The 20,709-nt window shown below is 31.1% G+C and overlaps 4 protein-coding genes across 4 annotated transcripts; 2 read left to right on the top strand and 2 right to left on the bottom strand.

Annotated features, from left to right (window-relative positions):
• Positions 1-2,105: 2,105 nt before the first annotated feature.
• On the top strand, positions 2,106-2,345 carry CLUP02_15312 (uncharacterized protein; the record flags this gene model as incomplete). Its single annotated transcript, XM_049294236.1, has 1 exon — positions 2,106-2,345. A coding segment is annotated over one exon (240 nt), but the record flags the coding sequence as incomplete, so codon positions are not given.
• A 3,175-nt stretch (positions 2,346-5,520) lies between these two features.
• CLUP02_15313 (PAF acetylhydrolase) lies at positions 5,521-6,471 on the top strand (the record flags this gene model as incomplete). The annotated part of the gene is made up of 2 exons (XM_049294237.1): positions 5,521-5,882; positions 5,958-6,471. 2 exons carry the CDS (start codon positions 5,521-5,523, stop codon positions 6,469-6,471), a joined length of 876 nt encoding a protein of 291 aa, XP_049151383.1.
• A 3,737-nt stretch (positions 6,472-10,208) lies between these two features.
• On the bottom strand, positions 10,209-10,409 carry CLUP02_15314 (uncharacterized protein; the record flags this gene model as incomplete). The annotated part of the gene is made up of 1 exon (XM_049294238.1): positions 10,209-10,409. A coding segment is annotated over one exon (201 nt), but the record flags the coding sequence as incomplete, so codon positions are not given.
• A 3,249-nt stretch (positions 10,410-13,658) lies between these two features.
• Positions 13,659-14,573, bottom strand: CLUP02_15315 (uncharacterized protein; the record flags this gene model as incomplete). The annotated part of the gene is made up of 1 exon (XM_049294239.1): positions 13,659-14,573. One exon carries the CDS (start codon positions 14,571-14,573, stop codon positions 13,659-13,661), a length of 915 nt encoding a protein of 304 aa, XP_049151385.1.
• Positions 14,574-20,709: the final 6,136 nt, after the last annotated feature.

Genomic DNA, 20,709 nt, shown 5'->3' on the forward strand with positions numbered 1-20,709 from the left:
GGCAAAGAAAAAGAGGACGAAACCCGATCCTAAATAGAATCCTAATCCCTTATAAATAGGTAAATATTAACCTAGACTATTAAGGAACGTGGATATATAAAATCGCGGATTAGCCTAACGGTAAGCAAATTAACGTAGTATTAATCTATTTAACTAAGGTCTACGAAAAAAAGGGGCTATAGGGGCAACCCCTATTTTACGAGATCGCAAACGACCTTAGCTATTAGCTAGATAAATAGTTCGTAAGCGCAAGCTTAGGAATCGCAAAAGCGGTTAATAAATTCCTTTATAAGCGAGGGGTACTACTAGCGTAATTATAATCGCGAGAACCTTACGAAATCTTAGTAGCGACGATTACGGAGGAGGAATTCGTAATATAGACCTAGGCACAAGTCGATAGGGCGTATAATCGCTTTAACGAATTTAGAAAAAGGGTAAACGACCCAGATTTCCTTCTTATAATTACTAACGGCAATCTGTTGTTATAAAAGGATATATAGAGGCAAAATATAGTGCTAGAAGTATAATAATTGATAATTCTGCCTATTTCGATCTATAGCTCGTTGCCGCTACTAATACGAAATTCGGTACTAATTGGCTAGTAAGAAAGGAGGTAGACTACCCGAAGTTACTAATAGTACGTAGCGACGTAGGGATCGTATACAAATACTGAAAATCTAATAGCAAATACGAGGCAGTTTATAGACCTTAAAAAGATCTTCCCGAAAGAGAAATTGTACTCTGGGGGGAAGTATAAGGTCTTATAAGAAACCCTAACGATATTTTATAATTACTACGAAAAAGTCGGAATTAGGGAACACTAGTATTATTCGGTAGTTAATGTCGTACTCGTAAGTAAAGCCTCTAATTACTACTACGAAGCGGTGCGTAATCTTAATCGAAACGACTTTTTTAGCATAATTAACGTAATCCGAAGCCGCTTCGAGACCTATAATAGGAACCTAGAGCTCCTATTTAAGCTATGAGCGATTTCTTTTATATCTATAGCTAGGATAATAGAGGGTAAATCGCGAGTAAAAATCCTCGAAGAGCTTATTAATCGAATTAATAAGCTAGCGAAAACCTAGCTAAATAAGGGGACTAACGAGCGGAAAGTTGGATATTTTTATACCGCAGTTTAGCGCGTTCTAGAGGCGAAAATAACTCTATACTAAGTACCCGAAGACTACGAGACGCTCTACTCGAGGCTAAGATCTAGCTTTAATATTAAGGTAAGAATGCCGCGCTAAACCTATTTCTAAGCGTACGACGGCCCTTATTAATAGTATTAGGTCGACCGAACGTATAATAGGAAAGGAAAGGAAGCTAAGTACGGCAATCGCTAGTAGGGAATCCTAGATTTATTAAATAGGTAGAGATTTAACTCGCGAGCAGGGTAATAGAAGAAGTAGTGTTTTATTTATAAAAAGGATAGATATTAGTTAAGTAACTACTCCGAGGAAGAGCGTACTAAATCGTATAAATAATATAGAAAATCGAGGGTAGTAAATAGCAAAACTAGCCCTTATCGATTTAACTAATTCCTCGTTATATATAAGGGCAGATCCGGGGGCACGGAACCTAGCAAAAGTAGCTAATTTAGCGGCCTAAAGTACCCGTACCCTATGGGAGATTCGGAAAATAAGGAAGATCTTACCCCCTATACTAACGAATTAGATTACGACGAAGTTAACGATATTAACTACTCTTTTTTTACCCCGTTAGCTTTAAGAGGATATACGAGGCTAAACGAATAAAAAGTAATAGAAGCCCTTAATAAGCAGGCTTTTATTTATAGATAATAAGGGAAGGTCCCTTAGATAACGGATACGGAGGTAGGCAAAAGGACGAATCTAATAGCGCAGAATTCTACTCTCTTAATATCTAAAGAAAAGAGATAGGGTGCTAAGTAATTCTAGGGGTAGCTAGAGGGGTCCTTTTTATACTACTTAGATTACTTAAATACTAAGCTCGTATAAGTATTCTATGCGAACGAAAAGTACGGCCTAGATAATTTCTATAGGATTATCCTAGATACTAGGGCATCGTAATAGTTAATAAGAGGAAAAGGGTAATTCTAGGCGCTATAGAAAATCGTACTAGTAACGCTTAATATATTAATAGCGGGTATTACGAGGATTAGCTTCGGCCTAGGTAAGGAAATCGTCGCCCTAGGTACGGTAGAAGTAGAGACGTACTTCGGAACGATGACTTTCTATATCCTACCTATTAATACCCCATTTCTCCTATATCTAAAAGATATAGATCGACTAGGTATTATATTCGATAATACGAGGAACAGAATCTCTAGCCGTAAGTACTTCGAAATAGTTAAACGACGATAGGGGTACGCGTTTATAAAGCTTACTAACGATACGAAGTTAATTAATTACCTAACGGAAAGTGAGCTTAGACGACTATACTAGAGATTTAGCTACCCGTCGGTCGCGAGGCTATATAACCTCCTAAAGTATTTAGGTAATAATAATATCGAAATAGGGGCGCTAGAGTAGTTAACGAAAGTATGCTATTAATGCTAAATAAATGCGCAGAGCCCACACAGATTTAAATTTAAATTGCGTAATAAGCTCAACTTTAATTAGGAGATCGTCGTTAATATCTTCTACTTAAATAGTTAACCGGTCCTATATATAATTAACGAGGCTATATTATTCTAAGTAGGGCAATTCTTACGGGATCTATAAGTAAAAATAGTATAAGTAGCTCTATAAAAAAGCTAGATCGATATATACTAGGGACCGCTAGACGGTATTAGAACCGATACTAGCACTAGTTTTAAGTTAGTAGAATTTAAGGAAAATGCGACGGCCTACGGTATATAGTTAAAAGTCGTGCCTATCGAAGCGTACTATAGTATTAAAAAGGTAGAAAGGGCGCACTAGTAGTTAAAAAGAGCGTTTAAAATTATTAAAGAGGAAAATCCCGATTCTAACGACGACGAATGCTTCTAGACGGTACTTAAATACTATAACGATATTATAGGGCCTAACGGGCTCATACCGACGCTTTTAGTATTTAGAGTATATCTAAGAACGACCTTAGCCTCGCTACTATTACTAAACGTAAGCTAGCGAGCTTAAGTAGTTAAAAAAGTAATATGGGCACTGCGCGAGGTAAGCATAAGAAGGTAAGTTAATAAGGCAATTACTACGCGCAATAGGCCCGACATAGGGGTTAATTTAGATATACCCCTAAATTCGGATATACGAGTATAGCGCGAAATTACTTAACAATGGGCTAGGCTATATAAATTGATTTCTATTAACGAGCGTTCTTGCGTAGTTACGAGAGATCGCGACTAGCTACTCGAAGTATTAATTATAGTAGTTAGACTATATTATATAGATCCTATCGAGGTAATTTCTAGCCCATAAGAAAAAGAAGAGCTAGGGGAAGCTATATAACCCGCGGCAGAGGCATAGGAAATTATCCTTAACGAAATCGTCGTAGTAGTACTAATAGACGACGAGGAAGAGGAAATTGCTAAAAGGGTACTAATACGTCGCGGGAGACTACGATAGTAAGCACTAACGTAGCAATTTATTACTAGCGACGAGGTAATTAATACTTTTTATATAATAAAAGAGAAAGCCGATTTCGAGCTAGTAGTTAAACTATATAAGGAAGGCGTAATTATAACTACTAGAAAGCCGTATAAGGGATTAGATCTTATCGAAGTAGATACTCTGCGCGATCGAGGGGTCTATCGATTTATCCTCTACGATTTAGAAAAGTATATAAACCTCCGCATATTTAAATCGCGAATAGTTCGTAAAATTAAAAGAAAAAGAACACCCTAACTATACGAGAAGTCTAGATACGTAATTTAGGGGTACGGCGACGTCGAAAAGGCGACGCTACTTATATAATCGCCTACTATATAGCACTATAGTTAACGATTAATAATAGTATTAATAATATCGCTACGGAAAAAGGGATACGAGATTTAGAGCCGTGATATTACCTAGGTATATACCTAATCGGCTACAGGGCTCATAAGGAAAATCCTGGCCCATCTACCGAAGGAAATAGCTAGTAAGTACCCAGAAGGTACGATTATTAAAGTACTTAAGCTACTATATAGGCTCGCAAAATCGGGCACCTATTAGTAGGCCACCTACTACGATTTTTATATTAATTAACTATTAATAGTTACCTTTACGTACGACCCGTGCCTACTAGTTGCGGAGCACGAAAGCGACTAATTTAGGATCGTCGGAATGTAGACCGACGATATATTAGGCCTATCCGATATTAACTTTATAAAAAAGGAGGATAAGGAGCTTTAAAAAGCGGGCTTTATAACGAAGCTAAAAGAGGTCCTTATAATAAATACCCCCCTAGTATTTAATAGCGGGATTCTTATAATCGAAGGGGAAACCGTCGTTTTTTAATAAAAGGGGTAGGGTAAGAAGATTAACCTCGTTAACCCGAACGTAACCGATATTAAGAAGCGGTATAAGGCTAAGCTTATGCGAGGGGTATATATTATAAGTATTTATTAGCCCGAGGTAACTTTTAATTACGTTAAGGTAGCGCAGGCTATAGATCTAACTAAACGAGACGTTAAGGTACTTAATAAGCGGCTTAAGTAGTAGTAGACGAATCTCGATCGAGGTCTCGTTTACTACCCGATCGACCTTATAACTAATAAGCTCTACGTTTTTATTAATAGGTTATTTGCGAATAATAACGACCTTACTTCGTAATTAGGGTATATTATTATCCTAGCTAACGAGAGTATGGGCGAGAGCGAATTTACTATATATAGTAATATAATCTACTATTCGTTAACTAAAAGTAAGTAAGTAACGAGAAGTGTACTAGTGTCGGAGGTTTATAATATAGTTAACGGCGTTAACCTCTCTTACGCAATTTTAATAACGCTAAGGAAGATTACTAATTAAATTAGCCTTTTATTTATTCTAACGGTTATTTATACCGATTCCTACTCGCTATACGAATACCTTATTAAATTAGGAATAACGAAAGAAAAGAGGCTTATGATTAATATTATAGCCCTTAAGTAATCGTATAAAAGGTACGAAATACTCGAGATCCGTTAGATTAATAATAAAGATAACCTCGTAAACGCTTTTACAAAAGTAATACTAAACAAGGGATTAGAGTAATTCGTAGGTAGTAGAAAAGTTATTATACAAATAGAGGGATAGGTTATATAAAAAGAATAGAGAAAAGGGGGAAAAGGAAACGACTTAGTAAACGGGCCCGAGGTCGAATTATACCTCTAACCGTAGCGGTTAAATTAATAAAAAAAAGAGAAAGTTAGTATCGGATTAGAAGTTTAATTCGACCGCGGTATATAGCCGACTATGTAGGGGCTAATTAAGGGCCTTATTTACGATTATCGTAGCTAGCCTAACCTACGGTTAGAACCTCCTTTTTATACCTACGCAGATATCCAGATAGTTCAATTGATCTCTTCGTTAACTACGGTTCGAACCAACTACCCTGTAATAGGGATACCGACAGCTATACATGACGCCCCTCGTGGCCGCGGCCTACGATCAGCTGGGCGTCGCTGTCGGCCTACCCAACGGCACCTTCTCTTCATTCGAGATGGAGTTTTGCCAGCCTAGAGCACGTTCATGCAGGCGTCCTCCTTCGAACTTTCCGCTGGTGCTATTCTCCCCTGGCTGGGGCAACCCACGCCTTCTCTACGGCGCGATGGCTCGCGAGGTGGCCAGTTATGGCTTTGCTGTCGTTACGATCGACCACCCTTACGACCCTTCTTTTGTTGAGTTTCCTGATGGAACCGTGTATCAGGCTGTGAGTCTCGACACCGACAATACCACACAATTAGAATCTCTCACCCAGGTTAGTTGTACCCCGAGTAGTCCGTAGCCGACGTGTAGCTGATAGAATTCCAGGTTCGAGCTGACGATGTCTCCTTTGTGCTCTCACATCTTCAAAAGAACCCCATTAATGGCGTCAACCTCGCGCACGATTATGTTTGGCCACTCTTTGGGGGGCGCTACGGCGGCGGCTGCAATGTTGCAAGATTCGCGCATCTTAGGTGGCATCAATTTGGACGGCAAGCTTCTCGATCCCGTACTCAACGCAGGTCTCAGTCGGCCCTTTACTCTCGTTGGCCGGCCGGGACACTCGACCGATGATCCGACCTGGGACGTCTTCTTTCCCGCTCTGCGAGGCTCAAAAGCTCTCCTGACTGTCAGCAACACCACGCACGGGGCGTTCACAGATTTCCCCAACCTCATTTCTTCACTGAACCTTACTTTGGCTGAAGCAGCACGCTCTTTGTTGGAGAGCGAACTTGGGACTCTCGAGTTTGGCAGGATTGGAAAGGTCGTTGCTGGAATCGTTGGGGCTTTTGCTGATTTGGTGTTGCATAAGCGGGTTAAGTCTGTCTTCACCAAGGCGGGTGATCCTGCTTTTCCGGAGGTTGTGGGAACCAGCATCAACGTCTAATTTCGATCAGACTTGAGTGCATAATTGTTGAAATGCCTTTAGACTAATATCATGACGAAGGATACTTGAAAGCTCTATCGATACATTGTGGCTGAACTCGATGCCTCGAGAGCTTAATTGCAAAGAGGGGGATAATAACATATTTATTTTTTCTTCTTGTATTATTAATAATAGACTTGTTAGAAATTCCCTTTCACCTGTAATAGCGGTGTACACACAATGAAGTTTTCGTGGCTTTGGCCAAACGGGCGAGGCAAAGATGTGTGCCATTACTATTGGTATACACGTAGGCAGGTCAGACCTTTTGGTCGTAACTAGGTTAATAGGTTAGTATAGGTCTATTACGTGTGTATAGGAGGGGAAGATCGTGGGCAGAGCCCGCGGTCCCTTAGTAAGTATAAGTAGGTAGAAGGGTCCGTTTGCACGGGCCTAGACTACTTACTTACTACCCCTACCTAACTACCTAATAGGGCCCCTTTTCTACCTCGTAATTTAATATTAGTAGTCTTTTACTTTTATAATAAAAAAGGCTAGAATAGGGGCTAGGTCCCCCGTTAATAAGAACTAGTAATAGAATTTATAATTAATCCCCTATTTAGAAATACCTAAAGCTATATATTAAAATTTTAATATAACTTCTATTATAATTATTTATATAAAAATTTTAGTATTATCTCTTTTTAATTATTTCTTAATCTTTTAATATATGTAATTTATATACCTAAACTTTTTAGAAATTGTTAAATTTAGTATAATTAAAAAAGAGCTTTTTATTAGTTTAACTACGCCCTAAATATATACGTTTCTTTTTAAACCGAAGCCCGAGAAACGTATATATTTACTAAACGACTTATTACTTATAGTATATTACTTTTTTAATTACGTATTACTTATCCTTTTATTTTAATTATAATAATTCCTTTATTAACGAATCGTTTAAAGGACTTATTTAGTATACTTTTTATAAACTTATTAGCTAGGTTATTATTACTACTAATTTAATAAATTTCGTAAAGCTCGCGGCGTTCATATAATTACTTAAGTACTATAATATTTATTATAAAGCGCTTTTTTTTTATAATACTTAGCTTAACGAGGTATTTATATAATAAGTATAAATTTATATAAATTATAATAGGGATCTTTAGAACGTTAAGTTATTTAGTAATAAGGTTTAGGGTAGTTAAGATAGTATAGGTAATATTAGTATTTATAACTATTTCGTAAACTTTTAATACTAATACGCTCTAAATAATCCTTTTACTTTTTATAAAGCTATAATAAATAATATTATTATTAATTATAAAGCTCTCGTTAGTCTATTTTTTATTTATAAGAATAATAATATAACTTAGCTATAAAATATAATTAGTATTATTTATAAATAACTTATTTATAAAGATAAAGAGTTTAGCTATAGTTAGATCTAATAGTACGAATATAAGCCCTCGGTCTAAGTAATTTATTTACTATTTAATATAATAATTTAGTATAACGTAGTTAGTAAATAACGGATTTATTTAGTATTAAGTAGTAAACGACGTATTAAAAGCTATTTTTAGTTAGTAAATTAATATAATATAAGTACCTTGAGCTCGTTATTTAATAAATTATTATTTAGCGTTTAATACCGAGGGGTTAACTTACTTAAGCTTCTTCCTTTAGTTCTTTTATTTAAGTACTATATTAATACCTTTTAATAAGATAATCCCGTTATTAAAAATAAGTAGCTCGTTAGTTAATAATTACTATTTTAGTTTAGTTAATAACTTAGTATACTTAAGCTCGGTTTTTTCTTTTTAATTAAAAGTCTTATTTAATAGTTTAATAATATTATTAATCTATATATTAATAATACTAAATAATCCGCTTTTTCTTATTAAGATTAGTAAGTATAGATCGAACGTAGATATTATTATTTAGAGTATTTTTAAATAATACTTATTATATATTACTTATTAATAAGTACTAGATTTTACGAGATTATATAGTAGTTATACGACGTATAAAATAGTACCCTTAGGGTAAAAATAATAAATCTAAGCTAATAATTAAATAAAAACCTTATAATAAAGAGGTTAGCTCGATTATATATATATTTAAGTAATATTTCGTAGCTAAATAACGTAGCCTTCTCGGATTAGGGTCGGGGCTAGGGCGAGGATTAAATATTAATTAGTTTTTTAAATTATTAATAATTATATAAAGATCTCCTTTTTCTCCTCGTTATTATACCCTTATATAACTAAATAAGACTTTTTAATAAGGTTAAGTCTTAGGTTCTTAATCTCGTTAATAAATTAAGACTTAAATATCTTTATATTCTTATATTTAGGGCTAAGTTAAACGAATTTAATTACCCCTTTTTTTATTAGTTTTAAAAGCTCCTTATTAATAAATTTTATAAAAAGTACTCTTAGGGTAGTAATAATACCCTTATTATAGAGCTTAGTAACTAACTTAAAATTTATTTCTTCTTTAAATATAAAGTAAGTTGTAGTTATAAAAGTATTATTACGGCCGCGCCGTATTAATATTCTTTTAGTCCTCTTATTTTATAATACAGAGTCGTCGTTAACTATAATAACGATCTTATTAAAGACTTCGTTTATAATAGTATTATTATTAATTAGCTAGTTAATTACGGGGATTAATAAGTAGTTAACGTATTTTATTATTATAATTAGTAGCTCGGGGTCGACCTTTTCTAAGTACTAGGGTTTAACTATAATAGCCCGGAAGCTTATTAAGCTATAAGGTAATTCTATTATATAAATAGTACTATTTATTAAAACGAGCTTAAATAGGCCTTTCTATCCCTTACCTTTTTACTACATTTTAATATTTAATTATAGTAGTAAATTGATAATATAGGGGATATTTAGTCCGTTTTAAATAATTAATACCTCGCTTACTTACTTATTAATATAAAGTTTACGGACTTTTTTGATTACTTTTTTAACTACTTTTATACGTTAAGTAATATTTAGTAATAATAGAGATTTATTAAAAATACGTAAAAAAGCTCTAAAAAGGAGGAGTATAAGAACGAGGCTATTTAAGCTAATTATATTATTAACTATTTTAATTACGGCCTAAAGTATAGCCTCTACGCTTATTAATAAGTACTTATTTTAAATAATATTATATATTCTTTTAAATACCGCGTGGTATTTTTTAGCTTTATTAATATTATTATAAGCTTTAATAAGTACTTCCTTAACCTTAATAAATATAAATTTAGTAAAAGATTTAAACTTTGTAGTACTAAAGTTCTTATTAATATTTATAATAATTTAGTCTAGTAAACTAAAATAAACGTCGATTTAATATAGCTAAAGAGCCTCTTATATATACTTCGTAATTATATTTACGAAGAACCTTACTACTTAAAAAGAAGTAGTAATATTAACGACGTAAAGTATTAGTTAATTAGTGCCCTTATAATTTGTTAGGTATATTATATTAATTACGACTTTATGGTTAAAATCGTAATTGTTTTATAAAGTAAATTTAAATTAACTAGGGGTAGTAGTATTAAGTTAGTATTATTAATAGATTTCTATAAGCTTTTCGAGGGCTGCGATTTTTATATTATTACTAAACTATTAGAGTAGCTTTAAGAAACGAGGAACTAAAGGGTAGCTAAAGCGCTAATATAAGTAGTATAATTCGCCCTTTATTAAGTAGTTAGTAATAGTTTTTTTATTATTAAAGAGTAAAAGCTAAGGGTATCCCTATTTACGAATAATAAGTATTATAATATCTCCCTTAATTAGTAAGTTATTAATATTATTAAAGTATACTCTTAGCTTATTTATATCCTTTAAGTAGTATAAAAAAGGAGTATTAGTTAATGAGACGTAAAAAGTAATATTACTAAATAGGGTATTAATAACTATAGATCTTAATAACCTTATAGGTTTATTATTACCGAATTAAATACTTACTTTACTAGCTCTAGAGGTATTAAAAATACTTTTAAGTCGTTATTATTATAATATAAGGAGTTAAGGGTAGCCCGTAGTTAAGAATTCCGTAGCGCTAGTATTAAGTATAATACTTTAAAAGTCCCTTAATAAGTACCTCTTATTTAATAAAAAGGAGGTTGCTAGTTCTATAAGCTTAGTTAACTTATTAATAAAAGTAGTATTAATAAAGCTATGCTTTATTATTTAAGTAGCGAGGATATTTATAAGGGTTCTATTATTAATAATAGTTATAAAGTATATTATTAAAATTTAAACTTCGTCCTCGTAGTTATTTTTATAATTAAAGTCGAGGCTATTAAAGTATTAAATTATAATATTATTATCGTCGTTATTAATAAGGGCGGTTCTCTTATAAAAAGCGAGGAACTATAAATATAAGCTTAGTATAAATCTCTTATTCTTTTTTTATTTTTTTTTATTTTTTATATACTTAACGTCGCTCTTTTTCTAAGTGCTTAGTTAATTAATAGCCGGTCTTATAATAAACGAAATACTTTTTATTAATAGTACTATAGCCGCGTTAATTTTACTTATTAAATTAGGTCTTTTTATTAAAATTACTACAAATACGGTTAGTTTAATAAGTAGCGGGGACCTCTTTATTATAAATACTATTTTAAAAATATTATTATTATTTATTACGGTTACGCTCTTTTTTTATAATATTGATTAAAGTACTAAGCTAGTAGTAAATACTAGTAAATATAAGTACTAGGTTAAGTATAATAAGTCTATATTTTAGTATACTACTTACGTAATAAAAGAGTTAGTTACTTATATTAAAAATAGATCCCTAAATAGCTAGTGCTTTGTAAAAGATTATAATATAGTTAATTAGTACTTATAGAATTTATTAGTTCGACTTATTTAGGTTCTTACGAATTATAGAGTATTAATAGAAGTTATAGAGCTTAGCGAAGTAGTTCTAACGGCTCGTAAGTAGCTCGAAGTATTTTTAAGTCCTTTAGTATATTACGTCGAAGCTAAATAAGTTAGAAGTATTATTAAGTTAGTTAAAATAAAAGGTTAACGCCCTTTTCTTAAATATATTTAGGAAAGTATTAGAATAGTATTATTTACTAATTCCTACTTATTAATATAATATTTTAAAAATCTAAAGCTTCTTATTAAAAATATTATACTTCTCGTTATTATACTTATTCTTATTATTATAGAGCATAGTAAGGTTAATTAATTAATAAGTATTAAGTATAATATCGTTTTTAGTTTTTATATTAAAATATAGTATTTAACGGGGTAGATTTTATTATTAAGTAATAATAACTTTATTCTCTAGTTCTTCTTTCTCTTTTTTTTAAAAAGGTAATAAGTTAGTTAGTTAATAGCGAGGCTAAAGTTAGAATTTTAATTATTAAGATTAAGTAAGTGAGGGTTATATAGATTCCCTTACTATTTCTTTAACTTATTAAATAAGATTATTAGTATTTATTAATTATAAAAGTAATAAGTAAAAGAAATAAGAATTATAATATAATATATTAAAGTATTTAATATAATTATAATAAGCTACGATCTCTTTAAAAGTCTAAGTAAGGAAGTATTAAGTATTAAGGGCACTAGCAATCTTTTTTACTATTTAATTATAATTTTTAATTATTAAATTAATATTATTATTTATAAAAAAGTCTCTTAGTTTTTTAAAAAATTACACTTTTTATTCTTAAGAAGTCCCCTATTTTTTAGTTTTAAAAATCGGTTTTAAAGTCCTTTTATAGCTCTTTACCCATTAGGCCGTTTTGATAATAATATTTTATTATATAAAGAATAAAGGTATTAAGCTTTTTATCGTTCGTAAGGGCGAGTATAATATTAAATAAGCCTTATTAAGTTAAGTTAACGTAGTTTTATTAGCGAATTAGAATTAAATATAGTTTTATAATTTAAGAATATAAGTAGGCCGGAGGTAATATTAATTAATTATTAAACCCTTCTTATTTATTACTAAGGCTAATAGTTATTATAATATATTTACAAAGTAAGTTATATAGTAAAAAATTATTATAAAATATAATTATTATATTATAATTATAGTATAACGTTAGTTAAGTTAAGAAGAATAGTAAATTAGTCGTAGCGATCGTTTTAATAATAGTAAGTAAGCTATTATTACTAATTAAAAATTTTTACTCTTTTAATAAAGTATATAGATAGAAGGTTATTAAGGTTAGTAAAAGGTCGTAAAAAGGGAAAAAAGGCCTTTTATAACCGTATTTTTAATAGTAAATAGAGGATTCTATTAGTTACTAATTAGCGATTCTTTTTAATACTTCTTATACTTTATTTTACTAGTTTAGTCTCGGAGCTTTTATTAGGTTAAAAAGAGGTAGATTTATTAATAATATAAAATAGATCCTTACTACTATTATTATTAAGATCTTTTCTTTTTTTTAATATTTTAAAATACTTTATTATTAATAAGAGATTTATTATTAACGTACGTATAATTCCGAAGGTCTTATTATTATTAAGCACTAATACGCTAGTAATTATTAAATTAATCTTTTAATAATTAATTTCTTTTTAGTTATTACTAATTTAAAGTAGTACTTAGTTATAATATATTTAAAATAAACTTTTTTACGAGCGGTTTAATTAAAAAGAAGTTAATAATAGTAATAAGGCTAATAAAAATAATATTAATAATAGAAGTAAGGTTAATAATAATAATAAAATAATTAATCCTTTTGTAATAGTAGTTTTAATAAAAGAAATTATACGTAATAAAGCGCGCTTTTAACGGCCTATAATTAATTAATTAGTTATTAACTAGTAGTAATAAAAGAGAGCTAAGGTAGTATAAACTAGGCTATTTATTATTAGTTAAATAAATAGAACTAAGTTAATAAGTTAGAATAGTTAGCGAAGTAAGTCGAGGCTATTTTTTTTATAATTATATCCTTATTAACTTATAATAGAAATATATATATAATTTAATTATTAATTAGTATTAGTATATACGTAAGTAGGTTAGACCTTTTAGTTATAACTAGGTTAATAAGTTAGTATAGGTCTATTACGTGTGTATAGGAGGGGAAGATCGTGGGCAGAGCCCGCGGTCCCTTAGTAGGTATAGGTAGGTAGAAGGGTCCGTCTGCACGGGCCCAGACTGCCTACCTACTACCCCTACCTAACTACCTAATAGGGCCCCTTTTCTGCCTCGTAATCTAACAATTACTAATGTAGGTACGTTCCCATCTTAGCCAAACCGGCATTCTTTCCAACCTCTCCAATGCACCTCTTCAGCATGCGATGGAAAAGGTCGAGTCCTTCGCTGCTGACCTTCTCTTCGCGAAAGCCTCTCAAAATCGTCTCGAGCCCCTTGATCTGCATCGAAGCTGGATTCCCAAAGTTTTCTTCCCACGTTCCCTCATCCAGAGATTGGGCAACATCGGACAGATGGGATAAGAAAGTCGAAAGCAGCGGCAATACGATCTTTTCCATCGGTTCCTTGGTTGTCGAGGGTTTCACGTTGCTCTTTCCCGGCTTTTGGCGTTTGAGCAGGTTGAGAGCGACGATACCACCGGTGAAGGTTCCATACAAGGCAGCTAGGGCTGCGAGATCCCATAAGCTTGCTGCTCCAGAATCCTCAGAGATGTAGTGGACTTGTCCCAGCGGCTCCAGACAACGCCGAGATATCTTGGCGAACTCGCCCTCGCTCTCGCCGCTGAAAAACATTGAAGCGTGTTCGGTACCTACCAAGGCCGGCGTCACCATGATGGCACCGTCAAAATACGCAGTGACTCCGTTCTTCTTCAGGAATATCTCCATGTCGCGAGCTTCCTTGGGAGTTCCAGTTGTGATATTGATGACCGAGACTGAGCGTTCTCCTTCGCCTAAGGGAAGAGCACGTGCGAGGACATCCATGATGTTGTCGTAGGTTGAGACGCACAATACAACTACGTTGCTGTTTTGAATAGCTGCTTGGATGTCTGTCTCAAGAACGGCGCCTTGTTCGACGAGCTCGTTGAGAGATGGCCGTTGATGGTTTCGGTTCCACATGGTGACGGTTAGTCCAGCATTCACCCAGACTTTCACCATTGCGGCGCCGATGTTGCCGACTCCAATGAGCGTAATATCCGTCTTGGACATTTCTATGGCTATTGTTTCAGTCTGGATTTTGCGGTTTGGCTTGCTCGAATGGAAACAAAATGTCGTCTTCAAACAAAGGCTAGGATTGGTAAGGTATGAGAGGACACTTGACGATAGAATGGGGCTCGGGAGGCTTTTGTGTCATCTAAAAGGTAAAATAATGTCAACTATGAGTTCTATCGGAAGTCTCGTCCGATGTGCTTAGAAACTTGCCGTATGTAATGTTGCATTGCATCGGAATCTCTTTCGGTGCTACGGACCTCACGGGCTCCGAGAATGCAGGTAAGAAGCATGATATCCAAGATAATCTTCAATTACTAAACTAATACTGGCTTAGTGTGTACGGCAATACTTTGGAAACTGGACTTTGTTCTAGAGCTGTTGCGAATGTGACCTTGAAATTCCTCCATCATAGGGCTTTCCGACAAACCTCAAACAGCTCAACGACGTGCACAGCTGGTAAACAGATATGCAATACAATTTGATACAAACAGTATCGAGACCATGATCAGTGGTATTTAGAGCTAGTCTGTATGCGGGTGTGCTTCGTTTTCGTTCATGGTTCACCGACATCCGGCATTTGGTTGAGCATCGACGACGCGGGAGCCGAGGGATGCGCCGAACCATGACGGCGTAGAGACTTTCAGAATAATCGCCAGAGAGAGCTGAATCTACAGCAAGGTGAGTGCTGCTTCAATTCCGTTGGCGGAGTCCGCTTGCGGAGTTTGTTGCCCGGTTAGAAATGGCATTTTGACCTTGTCATGTACGGAAATAGACAGGGAGCTTTCGGGATTCGACTTCCGATAGAATTTCTGGATCGATACCTTAGCTAACTGTGTTTTCTCGAAACCTTGTTATGGAATGATTGCAGTCCCTATGCCAGAGATTCGGTATTATAATCGGAAGGTAATGAATGGCTGCATTAGGCATCAAATACTAGTAATCTATTTATTATAGGGTGTCGGATTAGAAGTCTAATTCGACTATGGCATATAGCTAACTGCGCATAGGCTAATTAGGGGCCCTATTTATAATTATCGTAGCTAGCCTAACTTATAGTTAGAACCTCTTTTTTATACTTATTACGTAAATATTTATATAATTTAATTAATTTCTTTATTAACTACGGTTCGAACTAACTACCCTATAATAAGGATACTAATACTAATTAGTAATCAAATTCTATTATCGTAAATTAGTAAGGTATCTCGCTACGTAAAAAAGATAACTTCTTAATATTATATAAAATAAGAGATTTATATTAATTAACTTTATAAAAATAAACGAAAAAGGAGGCGATTTTTAAATACCGTACGGAATTAAGTAATTATAGCCCTTTATTACTTATAAAAAGTCGACGTTTATTATATTAAACTACGTTAATTAATAGAACTACTTAAATAACTAGCTTTTTACTATTACCCCGAGTAGCTTTTTTATTAAACGACTTTTTTATAGCCGGCCTACGATTAGAAATTAACTAGTTAAATTAATAAAAAGAAATACCTACGTAACGACTATTTACTTAATTAATTAGTATAATGAACGAGCTTAATAATATAATATAAAAAAGTACCGCGCGATTAAAAAAAGGGATTTTTAAATATAAATATTTTTACTTAGTAGCGAAAGTAACTTTATAAGAGTTATTAAGCTAAGAGATTTATAATATATAGAAAAGTTTATTATTACGAGGATCTTATAAGTACGACCTTAAGCTTATAATTTGAATAACCTCTTTATAGCTCCCTTAACTACCCCCCGGGTATTATTTAAAAATATAATATAAAGGACGGTTTAATAAGGGAGGAGGGGATTTAAAAGTCTTAATAATATTAAGTTAAGAATATTACGGATTTTAGAAATTAATTTAAAAAGAAAGTAGCTATTTTAAAATAGTCCTACGACCTCCCGCTAAAGTTATTATTAACTTAAAAAAAGGCTAAAAAGATAAGAATTTAAGGGGAAAAGAAAAGAATTTTTTAAAAGGCTACTAAAAGGCTTCTTTTTATACTAGCTCCTAGCGCAAGATTACTAATTTTAAAAATTAATTAAGTAATAAAAGGGATTATTAGTACGTAATAATTACCTAATTATAATTAAGCTATAAAAAAGACTACTTAAAAAATATAAAATAGGGTACCGAGAGGCTATAAAAGATAAGATCTCTAAGGTATTTAACTTTATTACGTATAAGTAATAAATAGGTATTTTTAGTAAGTTTTTAAAATTTATAATTTTATAAAAAAGAGGGTTTAACTTTATTAACTATACTTAACGGCTTATATAGTTCTTAATAACTTATATAGCTCTTTTATAAGCCGCCCGGCGTTTATTTTTAATTATTTTTATAAAATACTACTTTAAAAAAGGTAAGTTAAAGAAGGAAGCTATTTAGAGATTATAAAAAGTACGAGGCTTAAGAAGCTAGAAACATATAAAATAGCAGAAATTAGTAATTAGTAAAAATCCCGAGACTAATTATTATATTTTTTATAGTAAAATAAACGTTTACTATTATTATTATAAAAAGGAATTATTAAAACTTACCTTTTTATATTAAATAAAAAGGAGGATCTTAGTAAGTATAATAGCTAGCGTTTTAAAAGGGTAATAGTAATTACTAAAAATAATAAAAACGAGAGTAGTAGCGAGATAATAAGAAGAAATAGGAATTTCTTAGACTTTAATAAATTCGTTAAGTAGTAAAAGTACGGATTTATTATAATTAGCGCGCGGATTAGATATATCCTCGTTAAAACTAAATACGCTAATAATTATTAATATAGGTATAAGCTAGAGTACGACTTTTAGTAAGTTAGGGTAAAGAAGAAAAGGACGAAACCCGATTTTAAATAGAATCCTAATCCTTTATAAATAAGTAAATATTAACCCGGATTATTAAGGGACGTAGATATATAGAATTGCGGATTAACTTAATAGTAAGTAAATTAACGCGGTATTAATTTATTTAATTAAGCTTTATAAGAAAAAAGGGCTATAGGGGTAACCCCTATTTTATAAAATTATAAATAACTTTAGCTACTAGCTAAATAAATAGTTCGTAAGTATAAGCTTAGGAATTATAAAAGTAGTTAATAGATTCTTTTATAAGTAAGGGGTATTATTAGCGTAATTATAATTATAAGAGCTATACGAAATATTAATAATAATAATTATAGAGGAGGAATTCGTACTATAGAACTAGGTATAAGTTAATAGAGCGTATAATCGCTTTAATAAATTTAAAAAAAGGGTAAACGACCTAGATTTCCTCCTTATAATTACTAACGGAAATCTATTATTATAAAAGGATATACCGGAGTAAAATATAGTATTAGAAATACGATAATTAATAATTCTGTCTATTTCGATCTATAACTCGTTACTACTACTAATATAAAATTTAGTACTAATTAGCTAATAAGAAAAGAGGTAAACGACTTAAAGTTATTAATAGTACGTAGCGACGTAGGGATTATATATAAATATTAAAAATTTAGTAATAAATACGAGGTAATTTACAAACTTTAAAAAAAAAATTTTAAAAGAGAAATTATATTTTAGGGGGAAGTATAAGGTCTTATAAGAAACCCTAACGATATTTTATAATTATTATAAAAAAGTTAAAATTAGGGAATACTAGTACTATTTAGTAATTAATATCGTACTTATAGGTAAAGCTTTTAATTATTATTATAAAGCGGTACGTAATCTTAATTAAAACGACTTTTTTAATATAATTAACGTAATCCAAAGCCGCTTTAGAACTTATAATAAGAACCTAGAGCTCTTATTTAAACTACGAGCGATTTTTTTTATATTTATAACTAAGATAATAGAGGGTAAATTATAAGTAAAGATCTTTAAAGAGCTTATTAATCGAATTAATAAGCTAGCGAAAACTTAGCTAAATAAGGGGATAAATAAACGGAAAGTTAGATATTTTTATACTATAATTTAGCGTATACTAAAGGTAAAAATAACCCTATATTAGTTATTTAAAAACTACGAAACGCTCTATTTAAAGCTAAGATTTAGTTTTAATATTAAGGTAAAAATACTACGCTAAACCTATTTTCAAGTATATAACGGCCCTTATTAATAATATTAGGTCGATCGAACGTATAATAAGAAAGGAAAAGAGGTTAGATATAGTAATTATTAATAAGGAGGCCTAGATTTATTAAATAGGTAGAGATTTAACTTATAAATAAAGTAATAGAAGAGGTAATATTATATTTATAAAAAGGATAAATATTAGTTAAGTAACTATTTTAAAAAAGAGCGTACTAAATTATATAAATAGTATAAAAAGTCGAGGGTAGTAAATAATAAAACTAACCCTCGTCGGTTTAATTAATTCTTTATTATATATAAGGGTAGATCTAGGGGTATAAAACTTAGTAACGGTAGTTAAAATAGTAGTTTAAAGTATATACCCCCTATAAGAAATTTAAAAAATAAAGAAGATCTTACTCCCTATATTAACGAATTAGATTATAACGAAATTAATGATATTAATTACTCTTTTTTTACCCCATTAGTTTTTAGAGGATATACGAAGTTAAACGAATAGAGGGTAATAAAAGCTCTTAATAAGTACGCTTTTATTTATAAATAATAAGGGAAAGTCCCTTAAATAACGGATATAAAAGTAGCTAAAAGGGCGAATTTAATAAGGCCGAAGCCTATTTTTTTAATAATTAAAGAGAAAACGCTATCTTTTTAATATTTAAAAAAAAAGAATATAGTACTAAGTAAATTTAAGGGTAGCTAAAGGGGTCCTTTTTATATTACTTAGATCCCTTAAATACTAAGCTTATATAAGTATTTTATACGAGCGAAAAGTACGGCCTAGATAATTTTTATAGGATTATCTTAGATATTAAGGTATTATAATAATTAACTAGAGGAAAAGGGTAATTCTAAGTATTATAAAAGATCGCGCTAATAATGCTTAATACGTTAATAGCGGGTATTATAAGGATTAGTTTTAGTTTAGGTAAGGAAATCGTCGCCCTAGGTATAGTAGAAATAAAGACGTACTTTAAAATAATAACTTTTTATATTTTACTTATTAATACCCTATTTTCTTATATTTAAAAGATATAGATTAACTAGGTATTATATTTAATAATATAAGGAATAGAATTTCTAGTAATGAGTATTTTAAGATAGTTAAACGACAATAGGGGTATACGTTTATAAAGCTTATTAATAATACGAAGTTAATTAATTACTTAATAAAAAGTCAGCTTAGAAGATCATACTAAAGATTCGGGTACCCGTCGGTTACGAGGTTATATAACCTCCTAAAATAATTAAATAATAATAATATTAAAATAGGGGTGCTAGAGTAGTTAATAAAAGTATATTACTAATACTAAATAAATACGCAAAGCCTACGTAAATTTAAGTTTAAATTGCATAATAAGCTTAACTTTAATTAGGAAATCGTCGTTAATATTTTTTATTTAAATAGTCGGCTAGTACTATATATAATTGACGTAACTATATCTTTTTAAGTAGGGCAATTCCTTTAGGATTTATAAATAAAAATAGTATAAATAGCCCTGCGAAAAAGCTAGATTAATATATATTAAGGACCGCTAGATAGTATTAAAACTAACGCTAATATTAGCTTTAAGTTAGTAAAATTTAGGGATAATATGATAGCTTATAGTATATAGTTAAAAGTCGTACCTATTAAAGCGTACTATAGTATTAAAAAGGTAAAAAGGGTATATTAGTAATTAAAAAGGGCGTTTAGAATTATTAAAGAGGAAAATCCGGATTTTATTAATAACGAATATTTTTAAATAGTACTTAAATACTATAACGATACTATAGGGCCTAACGGACTTATATTAATACTATTAGTATTTAGAGTATATTTAAAAACGACTTTAGCCTCGTTATTATTATTAAATATAAGCTAACGAGCCTAAGTAATTAAAAAAGTAATATAAGTACTACGCGAGGTAAGTATAAAAAAGTAACTTAACGAAGTAATTACTACGTATAATAGGCCCGATATAGAGGATAATTTAGATATACCGCTAAATTTAAATATATAAGTATAATACGAAATTATTTAATAATAGGCTAGGCTATATAAGTTAATTTTTATTAA

The sequence above is a fragment of the Colletotrichum lupini genome, chromosome 8 (assembly GCF_023278565.1).
Source record: "Colletotrichum lupini chromosome 8, complete sequence".
Taxonomy (NCBI): Eukaryota; Fungi; Ascomycota; class Sordariomycetes; order Glomerellales; family Glomerellaceae; genus Colletotrichum; species Colletotrichum lupini.